This window comes from Pieris brassicae, chromosome 7, assembly GCF_905147105.1.
Source record: "Pieris brassicae chromosome 7, ilPieBrab1.1, whole genome shotgun sequence".
Classification (NCBI taxonomy): Eukaryota; Metazoa; Arthropoda; class Insecta; order Lepidoptera; family Pieridae; genus Pieris; species Pieris brassicae.
Window position 1 is genome coordinate 17371896 of NC_059671.1, and position 17491 is coordinate 17389386.

The 17491-nt window shown below is 32.6% G+C and overlaps 1 protein-coding gene across 1 annotated transcript; it reads right to left on the reverse strand.

Moving 5' to 3' along the window:
- Positions 1 to 30: 30 nt before the first annotated feature.
- Positions 31 to 17089, reverse strand: LOC123711893. The gene is made up of 6 exons (XM_045664742.1): positions 16895 to 17089; positions 6752 to 6903; positions 5532 to 5772; positions 2586 to 2850; positions 1644 to 1831; positions 31 to 810 (listed from the first exon to the last, which is right to left on the reverse strand). The coding sequence occupies exons 1-6, from the start codon at positions 16977 to 16979 to the stop codon at positions 548 to 550; spliced, it is 1194 nt and encodes a 397-aa protein (XP_045520698.1). The 5' UTR covers positions 16980 to 17089; the 3' UTR covers positions 31 to 547.
- Between the last annotated feature and the right edge of the window lie 402 nt (positions 17090 to 17491).

A 17491-nucleotide genomic window follows, 5' to 3' on the forward strand; every position in this document is an offset into this window, starting at 1 on the left:
AATATCTTACACATTAAATATCTTGTTTTGTATTGCGTTTTTATAATTACAATTAGGTTCATTAAAATACTATATTAATTGTATTAGACCAAGCAGGTTTATACTATATTGACCTAACACAAAATATTTACAATTAAAGCTAAGTTAGGCAATCAAAAAATGTATCGAAAACTTTCAAAACTCACATTTATCAAATTAAAATCCAATACATTTTTGACATATGGGACTCGGGTCTCAGCGTAAACAATGACTCCAGTATGTCAATATTCAATACTTTTTTGACATATTCTTAACGGATTCAGATTCGAGTCTTAGACTCGAATCTGAATCCGACATTTCATTCACAGCAACTTTATTGGAGTCACGTATTTTTTACCTTATTTATAATTGATACGGGAGTCATTACATTCAATATTTTTTTAACATACAGAAGTGCTTAGCGCTGAGCCTCGACTTTGAATCCAACTCTATAACTTGTCTCAAAGTCTTAGCTATAGAATTCAGACCGGCTGAATACAATATTTAAGTTTTATTCTTTTTATACATCTTAAGCTTCAGATGTATTATCACCCGGCTTCTTAACCATATCCTCATCCTTCTCGGACAATGTTATTGAGTAGACTGAACTCTTGTCTGAGAATCTATCTCTGTTACGCCCACCGAAAAGGCTACTGCGAGAAAGAGATGACACAGTTCCGATAGATATGTTGTCTTTATCGGCTTGGGGAACCATCTTCCATACAAGAACACCAATTCCGACAAACGCAGTAACAACCAAAAACATAACCATTGTTATTTCACCAAACATACCTGAAAATAAAATTTGAATTAGAATCTTTTATATTTTTAATCAAATTCATAGACATAATTTTCAATATACAAAAGTTTACGCGTTCCTTGTATGGTCCAAACTATTTATACTTAACGTAAATTAATAAATTTCGTGTAAAACTATTTTTAAAAGGTTTTTATGAAAACAGAAACGTAATAAACATGTTCGAAGGAATTAAATTTTTTTAATTATGAAGTATTAGAGAAAGTTGATTTACTAGTTGTCAATTCTTGATTACTTTCATAATGATATTTACCAAATATGACCATAGCATTGTATTATATATAGATACATGTCTAATAATAAACCCTCATACATAACGTCAGTTCCAAACAAAAAGCTAAAATACATAATATGCTTATTCCAAAATTACATGTGTAAGATTATTTACCCTCGTTATACACTTTCCCGCTTAAAAAGAATTCTTGCGTAAGGTTAGACTACACAAAAAAAAACTTCTACGTCTATGAAATCTTACGAGGTCTAGTTTTATAAAACCATAAACGCCAGTTACGCGATTTGAATTTAACACGCTTATCAAATTAACAAGGAGAGCGGAGTTAATAATTATAATTTGTGTTGTAGAAAGTTAAATGCTTACAACTAAGTTTCCAGATATTTTCGTTACGTAATTAGTTTTATTCAATGCGTTCATTTGAATTCGTTTCCCGGGAGAATAAAGATTTGAAGACGATACAATTCCCAGATTAATTAAGAAAATGGTTTGATTTAAAAATTGCGTAAGTACAATAGCATCCAGTTATATACGAGGCCTATTCATATAGGTATCGCCGTAAAATAAGTTTCATACTTTGTGTTGAGTCTTCCTTCTGAGCTTCAAGTCTTGCCGGTTGGAGATTATTGTCATCCAAGTCGTAGGGCTCCACTGAGCCCAAAGGTCGGGGCTCCAGTAACACATCGCCAGGACTTGACTTGGGTAAGTTGATACCAGCTCGAACAGTCAATGTTTCCGGTTTGTACGAGCATAGCACTAGGAACCTATAAATAATTTATTTTATTAGCCTAATATAAAACAACACGCTAGAAGTATAGTAGAAAAAGTATTAATGTAAACATTGGTTCTAATTCTAATATACTGTGAAAAAATAGAAAATAAATGAGGCTGTGGCAATATTATTAAAAATATTTTTTCTTAATTTACCAGACATTTTATTGACTACGCATAAAATATATTAATTGTATTTTAAAAGGTATTATCAATACATTTCTATCGTACTCGGGTTGGAGAATTAAATTATACTAAGTTAAGTTTTTACGGAGCTCTAGGTATCTAAAATCGATTGCCTTTTTTGACATCAAAAACCAACGTGTGAGTTGATCGATATTGCTATTTCATAAAAAAAAAATAGGCTTCGTACTTCGAATTCGTATCGAGAGGACTAGTCATTTAAATCCAGGGCAATTTTTGAGGTTTGGATAGCCACCAATATACGTATAATATAGGTACTAATGTAAATAATAAATTATATAATTTTATTCCTTTTTAGTTGAAGGTTGGTTGGTTAAAGTTTGTTAAATAACTTTAATAAAAGATAAAACTATTCAAGGCACGTAAAATTGAATTGACGTACAACGGTTTACTTTTTATATTATTCTTTTATTCTCATGTATCATGTGTCATTTAATGACAATAAACTTATTAAAATGTATCGATTAAATTTTACACGATTCAAAAATAAGGGAAATTAATCTCTATACTATACAAATGGTGCGCAAAAACGAAAATACGTACCTTCGAGTGCTGTGTGTCAATATCGGAAGATTCTCTTGCACTATGACATATGTCGCTACAGTGGTTTCGTTTACATCCGAACCGCATTCATCGTGGTGTATTCGAAGGATGTACGCATCCTGGGCACTATTGGGGTTCCCTTGTAGAGAACAGCGTTCAGGACCGCCATCTGCTGCTTCTACGGCTATTCGCCCCCCAAAGTACGGACCTGTTGAGACCTCCACTTCGCTTGCGTGAGGCAAGCATTGGGTGGCGCGTGCTGAAACTGAAAGTCCACATTGATAAATGCAGAGGAAAGACATACTTCGCGTCTGTATTATTTTTCTCTTATATGTCTGATAAGACGTCGTCAATATTTGTATATATTGCCGATTTCTGTACGATGGGAAGAAATCACATGAGCAAATGATAATTGCGCTCAAAGAAAGAAAAATCTCACTCGAGTGAGTGTGAGAGTTTGGTGTGTACGCAGAATAAATGGTTTGTAAATCTTTTTTTATGATTTATTACGTTATTGATCGCACTTTCGTTGCTCGATTTTGAACACGTTTTTCTAGTTAAAGTTTTTTCCGAAAATCCTTTTTAGATACTATTTGCATAATATCAACTGCCAACATTTGACTCTAGTTTATTATGAGTTCATTTGATGAAGAAAGTTTAATTGAATAAGGTTGTCGGCTAAATGGCGTAAAAAATAGAAGCCTTTCTTAAGAAAGTTTCTTAAGATATGCTATGCTATAGCATAGCATATCTTAAGAAATTTTCCTGGAGCATCACAGCGTGTGAGCTAAACGAAATGTTTTATAGAAAGTCGATATAAAATTTATTTAATTATATCTGTCAATACATAGACAATATTATTTATACGATCCTTTTCCGATAAATACTTTTTATATCCATTAGAAAGTAGTCCTAGGCAGTAGACACTTATATAAGCACTTTCTATTTAGCTTTCGGAGATGAATATAAATTAGTATCGCTAATTTACAGCTGTTATCATTTATAATCGTAATTCAAAACGAAAATCATTATTCTAGATCGTTATCGTTAGAACCACACTTTTGTTTTTTTTAAGCGAAACATTATTTTTGTTGGTTTTAAATCAGGAACGTATCAGACATGTAACTAGTCTGGCCATATGTTCTGTTACAAATGAAAATGCATTTTTTTCAACTTTTTAATTATTTTTAATTTTGAACACGTATATTATTTGAAAGATTTCTTTCGATTTTTCGCCATTTCACATATTTTTTGTGTTCAATATCTAATTACAGCCCAGACCGGCCTTCAAATTATGGTCAGTTCTAAACGACGCGGCGACATTGAGGCTCTTAAAGAATCTTTGGAGCAAGCAGTGGCGAAATTTCCCTTGGAAACACTGCGTAAATGCATACGTTCGTGGCCTAACAGATTAAAGGCCTGTATAAAAGCCAAAAGTGGCGATTTCGAATTGAATATTGTTTTATTTTTTGCTAAGACTTTAATAAATTGACTTTGAATTTTGAGTAAATTTTTTGAATAAATTGAATTGAATAATTGACTATCATTTGTAACAGAACTTATGGCTGGACTAGGTATATATAATTTAACTGTTTGCAATTATACATAAACCAATAATTTGCTCTCATGTGTGCGTTAAACAGATAAATTTAAGTTTAAAGAAGTTTATTGTTATTAAATGACACATGACACATGAGCTGTCATACGCTGTTATTACATAAGAGTCCATCTACCAAAAGACTTTTTTTTAGAAACGAGGATAAATTTAATATTACTTCTATCTGGAATATTTTAAATACTTCTACAAAAGGCAAAGGAAATAATTAAACTTATTATTGTTTTACACATAGACTATACAATAGTATAGACTTTGCAATATATTTTTAATATCATTCAGTTATTGATTGTGATTGAATACTAATTGTTTCATGATTACGCACATGAAATAGTAATATTTATATATTTTCTTATGTAATACATCATTTCGCAGATGTTATGTTAGTAATAGCTTTCTAACTGTGTTCGTATAATAATGATCGTTATAGAAATAAATAATTAAATAAATCCTTTTTATCAGATAAAAACGCTTTCGCTGACTGTACGCAGTGTAATTACATACAATATACAATGTGTCTATTGTTATGTATGGACGATGCCAGCGATTTAACTGCGCCAACGCTGTGTTTGCGCGCAATGTAAAGTAAAGACATTAGAGGATACATTACATGATTGAATTAATTATTGTTACTTTTGAACACTGCAGCATTGGCACATGGTTATAATATATTTAACAACAAAGAATGTATTTAATAACAAAGTTGATTTATATATAGTGCCGTTTACAACAACCAAGACTGTGGTATTAGTATAGTATTTGTCCCTTAAATTATTCTCACCTAAATCAAAGTCGACTTACGTTATTTTAAACCCTTAAAGGATGAATCATTAGTCAATTTTGTTGTATGTTAAAGAAGGCTCCGTCCGAGAAGAACACAAGAAATTTTGTGGACTTTGGAAGAGCTAAAAGGGAGATATTCTTATATCATAGTTGAGTTGTCAAAATTTAGGGTGACATTGAGTATCTTTTATGTAAAAAATATAGTCAAAAAAAGTTCTTACGCATATTAAATTACTGGATATTGAGAAACTTTACCTACTGCAACGAACTATTGCAGAAATACAAATTGAACGCTAAGTCATCGCCAAACTTCAGCACGGCAAGTTATAGAAGCGTAAACGAATGGTGAAAGAGAGTCATGAACGGAGATATTCGGAAAAGGCTGGAGGAGGCATTTACCCGTGGAAAGGTTCCGATCAACGGTACCTACTGAAGGAAGGTAGGATATTAGAATAACAAGAAAAAAATATGTACTCATATAATTGTCATGATTTGTAACGATTGTAAATTGAACGGGTTTTTATTTTATTATTATTGTAGGTACTTACATCCTTTGGTAGGAACAATGATAATCTTTGAGCCAATGGAGAGTGGATCGGCGAGGTCTCTTGGGTCTCGTCTCACCGGTCTCACTTCAAAGGAGTATGTGGTGGCCATACGGAGACCAGTGATGAACGTAGTGTAAAGTCTTCCTCGTCTCACTCCCAAAGTGGGTTTGGTAGTTGTAGTGGTAGTAGTTGTAGATTCCCTCCCTTCTCTTCTCCCCCTGTCTTCAAAGTTCTCCACTACCTATAATAATATTAAGTAGTTGTTACGACCTTTTTAACGCTGACTTTTTACACAATATGAGCAGTGTTGGTCTAGTGACTTGAGAGTGTCACGCTCATCCATCCGAGCATCAAGATCGTGGTTTCGACTCCAGCTTCTTCTTCTTCTTCGACGTCTCTAATTAAATTTTGTATGTTCGCATTCAATACTTGCTGATACGGTGGAAAGCACAACAATGAAACATGTCTCAGACCTGAAATTCGACGGCGTGTGTTACACACAGAAGGCGATCACCTATCGTCTATTAGTAAAAGCAATCAATGACGATCAGATATAGAAATCTGAGGCCCAGCCCTACAATACCCTACAGTCCTAAATTTCACATAAATGTATTTTCCTTAGTTTAACCATCGATGTGCGGACATGTAACAACTAGATTTTGTTTTAAATAACATTATTATCTATTCTGCTTTCTGGTTACCATTCGATATCATTAACCAAGAAAATGATAGTAAAATATTGCTCACCCACGGAAGCCATTCAATACGCTCTCAATTGAGAACATCTAGAATGCAGATATTATGTTTCGCAGTAATAAAATAAATTGGGATTCGATCGCGGTCAGAGTTATAGCCTTCGTCACGTTATGTTACGGTTACTGCACATAGTAATATGGTTTATCTAGAGCTCCATACTGCTGTTACGAATATCATTAATTAAATAGATAAAAGGAAGGCTTTAATTAGTGTGTTGATGGCAACACTTATATAATTTCTAGTTTTAAGTTTATAAAATTGTAACACTGGATTCCATTTTTTGGATTGAGACAGGCGTGAGTCAGAACGCTTATCGTATGGGAATGACATTAGCTTACGCTTTGTCATGTGACCTTTTCATACCTATGGCGTTAGTGGGTTTTGTTTCAGAGAATTTGCCTCATATCCGTGTTCTATAAAAATAATCAAGCTTTAATATCAACATCCAAGGATTTTTGGGTTACCTTAGTTCGACATCGGTATTGCCCCCAAGCTTGTAGCTCACAGTAGTGTATTTGGAATGCCAGCAGCTTTCTTGAGTCCTCATCAGGTTGACCGTACTCCCAACGTAAGCGGACATCACGAAAATCTGGCTCACCAATGAGATGAAGAACTTCTGTAAAGTATATTTAACATTTTGGGTGATTTCATTTAAAAATTAATATTTCTTGTCCAAGAATTTAGCCTAAATTCTTTGACTTTTGAACTTTCTAAAAATATTTAATAATGTACATTTGCATCTTCTGTCTCCAGGGTCTCTGGGGTCTTTGGGTCCTGGAAGATAAAACTTCTTGCAGAGTGAGTGACCATGAGGAGCGGTATTACTTATTATCAGATGGGCCTCCTGCCCGTTTGCAGTTTGGCCGCGTTTTTTTTTTATAAAATTTAAATATTGTAATAAATTGGCGTTTATATCAGTTAAAAGTTTGAAGTCTTGTTTTAAATGAACTCGCGAAAACTAAAGAAAATTAAATAATTTATTTACTATGAAATAGTATTTATATAGGTATTTCATGGACTTTGCTAAACAATTTTTCATATACTTTTTAATTACCTATTCCGCTATAAAGGCACCTAATTCGCTCATTGTTTGTTACATAAGCCTTTGTGCTATGTTCTATGAGCTGCCTATTTTTCAAAAACAGGTGTCATTATTCTTATACAAAATATTGCCAATTGGTTAGGGTCAATTACCCGTTGTGATTTATGGCATGAATACACAACGAAAACAATTCGCAGAAAACTGGAGCAAAATGTACGCGCCATTTGTTTAAGGCCAGGATATGCTTATGCTGTAAATTAGATTTTTATTCTTATTATTTCAATTCATAGGTGTCTCACTCAACTAAGACAATTATAGCATTCGTTATAATCGTCTTTAACTGCTCTCACACTGCACTCCAACAGCTGGGCTAAAAAGGTTGGCTGACAAAGAAACAAACCTGACACAACCAGCAAACGATTGTTTGCTAATAGTATTTAAGTTTTCTATAACATGAAGGCTTTTGTTTATAAGGGATATATATTTAGGATAAAACTTTATAACAAGAATACTGCGCAAACGCCAAATCGAAAATAAGAAAGTCAAAATGTCAATTGTTTCGCAAACATTTGAAACCATATGTACGCAATCGCAAAGTTGACCTTGATATTTCGTTATATTGTTCAAATATTTAACTCTGCACACGAAGCGGAAACGGTAGTGTTATACCTAACTATTATATTGTATTTATAAATAGTTTTAGGATATAATCGACAGGATGTCTGATTTTGCTAAAAAGTTTTACCTAAATTGCATGATATTTAACAAAATCAAAGTAATTTTAATGAAATGTTATTAGCATGAAGTTCAAAAGGAAAGTGATTGTATTTATTTACTTACTTATCCTATAAAAAATGTATGTAATGTATTAAACTAAGCGGTGCCCGGTGGTTTTATCCCTTCATTCGGTGACGGCGAAACTCGCTTCAATAAAGTCACCAAAACAGACATTAGCGTGAAGCTCAAATTGATACTTTCGAATGGTCGAAGTTCGAGGCGATTTCATTCGATCAAATATTCCATACATAACCGAGAAGTATCCAGTAAAAATCGAAACAGGTGAATAAAAATGCGTAATGTAATGCGCAATTCCCATGCAAATATTTATCGATAAAAAATACCGAGTGCTTTGTGGTTCAAAGAGCCTTATTTGTCGATCCAAACTTCCCTTAGAAGACGCCAGGGAGATTCTTAGCCATAAAATCCCATGCAGCAATTTCATCAGCAAAAAATAGTTGTAACGTCTTCTTACCATTTTTTACTGAATACGACTTCAGCGCTGTTTCGATAATGTTATAGGGAAGGTAAATACCGTTCGAAGGGTTGTATATTGTATTAGAGTCGCTGCAAATTACAATATTTGTTTACACACATGGGACATCGCGGCATGCCTAAAGCTTGCGGTGGCTAATCGGTGTACAATGTCTGTATGATATGAATATTATTTTATTAATATTCATGATGCACGGCCTACAATCACTGCAATGAATCACCCTGAACGTGCTAACAAAGTTATCGACCTTAGTTGTTGGCGTCTGGGTGGAACCTTAATGTTAAAGGAAAAGAGCACCACCAAACCAACACACCCATATATATCCTATAAACATTAAGTCGTACTTTTTTGTATCTCAAATTTATTCATGACTTTTTACAATATCTGATAAAATCGAAACCGTGTGTATCTTACTCATCGTATATTTAGAAGTAGCGTAATTGTAATTGACAATTATCATTAAAAGGTTTATTTGGATGGAAACAAGATAGAATCGCACGTTAATAATTGATGATGTGTCGGTCATGCGATTGTGTTGAGTGACTGACGCGAAACGACACCAACAAAGACTAACACATCGCTCTTCCTGTGTATATGAGGCCATCTGATTCAAAACATATTGTTACAGTACGAAGCCCTTTGTCAAAGTGAAATATTCTTTTTTATATAAAAAACCTACTTTTTGACCTACACATGAAATAATGGCGCGAAACCTCGAACCCATCAGCGCAAACGTTATGACAGGCACGCTCACAGATAGGAATTAAAATTGTATTATCTGTCTACCCATTTTTTTTTATTATTTTATCAGAAATTACGCTGAAATATTGTGTGGATGAATACTTTTTTGATTTATAAGTCATGTGTACAAAAGTATTTGGATTAGAAACAGAGTAGAGTAGAAACATTATTATTGTTAAAGAACTTGCTGGCTAAAAGAACATAAAACTTTTAAAACGTGGAGAAATGTAAATCCGAAGTATTGTTAAAATGGCCATGCGTGTATAATCTTCATTTTTGCTGTAGGTATTCAATTAAAACTGACCTACTGTCGTTTAGATAAAACGTTATTGTATTCGAAACAATTACACAGGTATTTAGGTAGATGCAGTTTCTTGCAACTGCATATAAAAAGTTGTAGACGCAGTGGGTCGTAAACAAAATAACAGATTTTTTCCAATGTTAGCCCTAAACTATTTTGTCATGGAATAAAATAAAATATACTTTCGGATATTTCTCATTCCACTTTTTTAATATAAAAATGTGATAAATCGTTATGGGCTATATGTATATATTAATTTGAGTTTTTATTAGTTATACATTGTTAACGACTAAACAGCAGCTGCAGCATTTAAAAATGTTTTTTTTTCTTTTGACATATTTTCATATATTTGTTAACTACAAGAACATTAATTGTTCATTTTTAGATAACATTTTCTTTACTCGTATATGGCAATAATTTAAACATGGACTTTTAAATATTAGTCCTATTCTATATATTTTAAACCAAGTACACTTCGAAACCCTGATGTCGTACGTTCGAATCACGATTGTACACCAAACACTTATTGCCTCAAACCCAAATTTCGACGCATTGTGTCAGGCACAGATAGCTGAACACTGACTAGGAAAAAAAATCACAAAATGGGCCAAAACTTCAGGTAGAAGCGCCACGTTTTTTTATAGAAGATTCGATCTATTCAATTCGATAAGACACCTCAAATAGCTAAAGTATGCCACACAGTTCGTTCTCTCGTATGTAGAGCATATCATTGATGTCTAATAGCTTATTGTAATCAATGTAACTCAATAATACCTTTTCTTCAAGACTTTTTTCAAATCGCACTAAGAACAAGGTAACGAGCTTTTGATCCAATTGGTATGGGCCTAGTTAAAAGTTAGAAAAAAACGCTTATTTTTTAGAATGGTTTAATCGGATTCTTAGAAAAATACCAATTAAATTGAGGTAAACTTTACCTATGAATTATCAGTTTTCGAATCTTCAGTTACTCATAATGATTCCTCCTATTTTCGGTGAATGCAGGATCAGACTCAGAAACTAAACAACAAAAAGACGGAATCCCGTACATCTAAAATGTATTCGATTTTGACATAGTTCGCACTCAATTCTAAATTTCACCCTTAGGGCCTGATATAAGTGGAAATTATGCTTTTAGTAGAATTTTACATTCCATTTGTTTTATATTTAAATGTAGTGTTCACTTCAATAGAATACGAGTACAGCCTCTGTAAGTCAGTGGATCAAGCTTTTAGTTCATACATTCTTTTCTGGATTAAATACAATTTGCAGACAAATAATTTCCTCAATCGAGAAGTTTTGGAACTTCATGTAAAGAAATTGAACACTTCAAGTGTTCAATTTTATGAGCTTGATGCTTATCATATTGAAAATAGGCTTTCACATTCACAACATTACGTTATAAGAATTCAGTCATATTTACGCCACACATGCAAACAGGTTTTGTGCATGTTTGGCTTGTATTAACCATTGTATATATGTATTTTTTTTAAAGACCATGGGGCAAACGGGCAGGAGGCTCACTTGATGATAATTAATGAACCCATGAACACGAATAACGATTTAAACGATCGATAAAAAAATTATTAGATAAATGATTTTATCTTATTATTTGATTAAAATGCATTTATTGTTTATGGATCAAATTATATATTATTGTTCCTGTATTAGGAAAAAGTTACAACAGAGTTCTGTCGTTATAGCTTCACAAACACATAAAAATCCTGGAGCTTTTTGAGGTCGATGGCGGGAAAAAATAACGTCAATAGGTATAGAATAGTTGTAAACTTCTTGTTCTAAAAATAATAATGAAATACAGATACAACTCTGGTCTGACCATAGAAAATCTAAAAAATGTTTGATAGTTAAGTATTTAAGGAAATCTTAATTGAATTATTGCTATATTTAAAAAAAACGCGTGGGATCTAGTCATAAAATTCAAATAAGGTTAAAAAACCGTTACAGATCGTGCATTTATATCAGATAATTGTTTGTATACCGATATCGAAATATCTGATAATCACGGCTTTGACCTAAACGGTTGCAGGTCCGGTCGGTGACCTGACGGGAGTCGGCTCCCAGCTCTAGCTCCCTACTTCCAGTTTTCAATCTACATTCGATATATCTAGTTACTTAAATAGCAATACTATTTATGGGCTAGAAAATTAGAGACGAGGTTTATACATTATCGGGTATTTGTAGCATACATTTGGCTATTTACAAATCAAATCAAAATATTTATATAAAGAATTTGTATACATGCATGTAAAAAGATGTTTGCTCTAAATTTAGTCTTAGCGAGTTCGCCAGGCCATAGAACGGGCGAGAAGAATTGGATAGAACCCCTCGTCAATCCATTTAATGGCCAACTTGTGCCCGCAACTCCAAACTCTAATCTGGAAATTAACTACCCAGTAATAGTACAAGTATTCGAATCCCGGCTGTGTTCTAACGGATTTTACTTCCTATGTTCACTTGTTTTTACGGTGAAGGAAAACGTAGAGGAAACCGTAGAGCTACTTATCAGGTAACGACGCTTTAAATGTAATTATCAGCTAATTAAGAGCCTTGTCAAACGCGTTAAGTGAAAGCTTGGTTTCACACACGCCCTATTTCAAATGAACCACAACGAAAGTAAAGCAAATGTTATAACATGGGCACGTTTTGCTCATAAGCTTAAATGCCGTACTAAAGTGGACTACCGTGTCTCATTATACGCTAGGCCAGGAAACACACTTTACGCCGTAATAACATTCAAATATTACAAACTTTTTTTTACCCGCTTGGTTCATGCAATGGAACAATATAAATATTGATAATTATCAATTTTGTACAGGAATAATATGAAGACAAGGGCCGCGTTTAATAATAAAAACAAGTATGTACGTACTGTTCCCATATATTGTAGAATACCTTTTTTGACTATATGTGTGTATCTTTATACACAAACACAATATCGTACACTTAGAATACTTACACCAAAATAAAAAATATATATAAACACACGTGATGTAAGTGGATAGTAATCAAAGAATCAATACTTTTAATAAGAGCTCATAGCTATTTCACTGCTTAGCAGCAGCATCAAAAGTTTTTCATACACCACTAATAAAATAAAATAAATTATATTTAATAATTATTACCTCGTTGTAGACAATTATGTCAACATTTTTAAAATAGTTCACACTCTACTGCCATTTCATGCTACTTGCGCAGTAAGAGACCGTTAGGGCATGCATAATGCCAACCACGAAGTGGTTCATTGATAATGACATGCGCACTTTGGACCAAAGTTGGTATGAACCAAATGTTTTTAATACAAAAGCTACTTTCAAATCTACGTTCCTGACACGCACAGAGCTTACAATGTGCCTTATTCTTTCATCGGTGCCCGTTCGATCACGTTGATGTGGAACTTTTCGTTCTTCACTATTCTTATTTCACTCTAAGCTAAAGTTTATTGAATTTATTACTAAAGTTAGTAAAAAATTTACGTACGGTACTAAAGTTAGAAAAGCCATCGATAGGCTATCAAAATAGAATACGATTGTTTGGAAAACAATTGTTTTTGATTGAAAAATTATTTGGAAATTTTGGAAAACTCGAATTTGAAAGTAAACCGCAACTTAAAATGCTTTGTTCGACTGGATTCGATCTGTCTGTAACTGACATACAATAAACTACAACTAGTAAAATATACTATATAAGATACGTAAGTATAATATATATAAAATACGATATAATACATACAAGGGCTATATAACTATTATTCTGTAACTCAGCTACTACGCTAACAGCGTAGTAGCTTCGGCGTGCGACTCATCAATGAGGTCGTAGGATCGATCTCCGGCTGTGCACCAATTTTCTGTTTGTACAGATGGAAAACGTCGACATGTTTTGGAAGCGTCGAATTAACGTCGACGGCCTATGTCAGGCAAAGGGATTTTTTCGATTCGCAAAAAAAAATGTTTATGAAACAAATAAAGAAATCTGAGGCCCAGACCTAAATTCGGCTGTAATTGAATATTAGGTCTGATCCGGTTTTATTTGTTTATTTAGGAAGCCAAACAGATACTCTATACAATAAAATAATAAAAAATAATTGGTCGGTTTAAAAGTTTTCGAGACTATAAGAACCTCTATTGCTACTCAACAATCAGAAGAAAAAGCATCAATCATTTGACCTTTAGATACATGATAGCGCAAGGTATAGGTTAATCTCGTGTTTGATGACAGCGGAACCTTGTAAGTAGAACTGGTCACGGGTAATATAATCCATCACTATACAACTGGGTGAACTGTATCGGATATTAGGTCCAAGCTGGCTTGTTATCCAATTTTACATTTGTCCTACTCTCGTATGACGAACGCCGTAACATTAGTATATTCATGATAACTTCATACGCATGGGCTAACGTCAATTCAAATTAACGCACAAATTGTCTTCACAGTTAAAGGTCAAGTTCTGCATTACACATCTTCAGTTAATTTTTACTCTGACCGCTTCAAAATAGATAAAAAATATTTTTTTTCATAATTTCATATTCACTTGTCGTTACATTACTTACTCAGATTCTAGCTGTGGAAAAGACGCGCACTTCAGTCTACCAATAATCTTAAGAACTGTCTTTCCATCATAGCCTTAACACAATTTGTCATAATGATATGCAATTGTTCATTATGAGTTTAATCAGACATATTTAGTTTTACTAAAAATAGGGTATAACTGTGTTATGTATTCTAATATAAATGATTGTGGAATTTATAAACTCACTGAAATTAAAACTATTTTTTTAAATTCTTACCTTACTACTTTATCCCTGATCCTACTTTATCCCTGAGTAACAAGAATACATTTCTAAATACAAAAAAAGGAAAGTCAGTCCCCTTATTTCTAAGATTTCATAAATCAGCGTAATGCTGTACCGATAAAGTTATGGATCAGGCATTAATCTAGGTCGATTCAAAATGCAAATCGTGTATGAAATAACGATAGTAGCAAATTCTGATTGATTTATTCGTTTAAAAAAACAGTTAGTTTTGCTAAAGCTCCCGTTGCGTTCGTTAGTACTGCCGGTTACTGTGCCCTGCACATCTTAATGATCTAAAAGACATCAGATGTACTCGTTACGGAAAACTGTTCCAGTGATTACTTTGTTGTTGGTAAAAAGCGGAACAGGGATCGTGACTTAAAGATATTGTTTCGGAACCGTTATACTGAATTGTCACGGGACTTGTGTAATTTGAAACAAAAGATATTCTTTGGGAATGTTTTAAAGATTAGGTGTCCTTCACTGACAGATTTGATAACCCTAAAATCTTGAAGGTCTCAAATGGTACTCAATGTATAGAAAACGAAAAACTAATTAACTTAAATTCTCGTATTTTTGCTCGCAAGAATAAGTCGTGTGTGTCACGTCTGTCCCCTTTACGCATTAGTGCCGTTTTATGCGCTGATTATACGTATACGTAACCGTTTCATAGCACCATATTATCAGGCAATAATATATTATTTAATAAAAAAAAAGTTAATTTTAAACTTATTTATATTGTATACAATATATACTGCTACGCATTATATCTATATCATATACATACGTACTATCTGAAAATCATGAGAACATGTAATCTTTTGATGGCCATACATTTCCTATTATTAATATATTTTTCCGCAAATAGCAACTATGCACTCGGGAATCACGGGTAGTGGTCGTCATGCGTAATCTTTTTAAATTATATACAAGACGCTAAAATAATCCAGTGGCGACAAATGTCGGCGTCACATTGCGTCAGTTTCTTTGATCACTTATATTTTAAAGACGAGTAGGTCGTCAAATTTTGTATTTGAAACGTGCCGAATTCCTGAAGATATTTTCATACACCGCACGAGGGATACGCAGAAAGACAGGAAGTCTGTTGGTGTATAGCCTGGGTTGCCATTCAAATATGACAGTCGCACGCTGCAGCCTCTAGGCCAATGCTGCATCGTTTAAAGATAGTTCATTTCTTCAAAGAATTACATTATTAATGAGAAAATGTAACTGCTTATATGATAAAATACAGTATCAAACTTAAATAAAACAGCTACGAAACCACAATATCTCATTATTTTTCTGCTCCTGATTATAAACGTTGTTAAATCTATACACCTCTAATAAACGACTCTTAGTAGCGCAGTAAAGCGTCATATCTTTTGTTAGTCCTAAAAAAATAACATAAGGTATTCAAACGTGAAATCTTTATTAACTATAATGTTAGTGAAAGAGTTAATGATGTCTGTCGAAAGTTTATTCTATTCACGGATCATTACATCTTCATTATGAAGGTCAATTGATGATTGTCTCATCAGTAATGTCAATTACGAATTATTAAGAGATATTTAGGTACATTAAAGTTGAAGAGTTTGGTGTACGCACTAAAAACAAATAAATTGAAAATTTATGATGTTATAATTTATCGTGGAATGGCATTATATGGTCCATATACATAATATTTTAAGACGTATTATTTATTTATTTAAGTTCCCCACATCTTACATAATGCTTTATCTACAGTATAATTAACAAGCTATTTTTTTCTAAAATATATGACAAATGTAGTAAATGTTACAAAAAAAAGTACAATAAAAATTATACAAAATTAAACAGTTTAAATTTAAAAATCTTAATGGTTTGTTTTAGCAATCCAGTTAGGATATATAATTATAAATATTATTATTATATTTAGTAAAATTCTTTAACTTGACTTGACGTAAATTTTACAATACTTAATATTTAGACAAACTATGTTTCGAAGTGGTGATACATTAAAAACACCAATATATTTAATAGTGTTGAGGAGTATCAGAATTTGGAAAATATAAAAGATAACTTTTTCATTTATAAATATTAAAAATTAATGTAAAACTCGACTATGATATATCTAAATTAAATATTTTAAAGGTATAAATACAAAATGAACATACAAAACGATATTTTGTACGTTTTACTAACGGCGGGTAACTTTTAAATTTCATATAACTTTCTTAATTTTTAACTAAAGCTTAAATAAATGTAAAAATAATAATATAATAATTGCTTTTCAAACTCGTTAAATTGTCATTTGAATAAATATAGATTTAACGGTCGTTTACAGGTTAAAAACACTACTTGCATTTATATTAGGTACTTCATAAATATTATATGTAGTATAGTATTTTAGTTAATTACATTACTTCTAATATTATTAATATTAAATTAATAAATAGTCCTTACCGTCATCCGAACCAATTTCCGCGATTGGGGACACAAAAGTGATTTGGATAATTATCCAAAAAAATAAACTCGCACACAAACTCATATTTGTTTTTTTTTGTTTAAAAAGTTTTTATCATTGAAAAATACTGGCTGATTAATTCAAGAATATAAATATACCGCGTTCGAAAGTAGAGAGCGGCACACGATAGCCTTCCCGCAGTCAGAGTTTGACTAACGCATAACAATCTGTAAGCACTAAGGTGAAAAGCGCGTATCCAAATCGTGAACCAAGACTAGTTAATGTTTCAAAGAAAATTTACTTTATACTATTAAATTTTATAATTGTGTTATTAGACGCGTTTTTATAAGGTAACGTATATATTTTGAAATGTAAACGTAGTTTTATAATGCTTAGTGCGCTTGAAGTAAGTTTTGAAATACGAGACTGAAGGCTTTCATGTTGACCTTTACATGTGTGATTACGTGCCAAAATGTAGAACGCATTTGCAATGTTTTTTAAAATACCGTAACATTTTTTTTGTTTCAATTTCGGTACTTAATTTCTTTTATTCAAATCATCAGAGCACAGCATTCAAAAATCGAATGTATGTATAA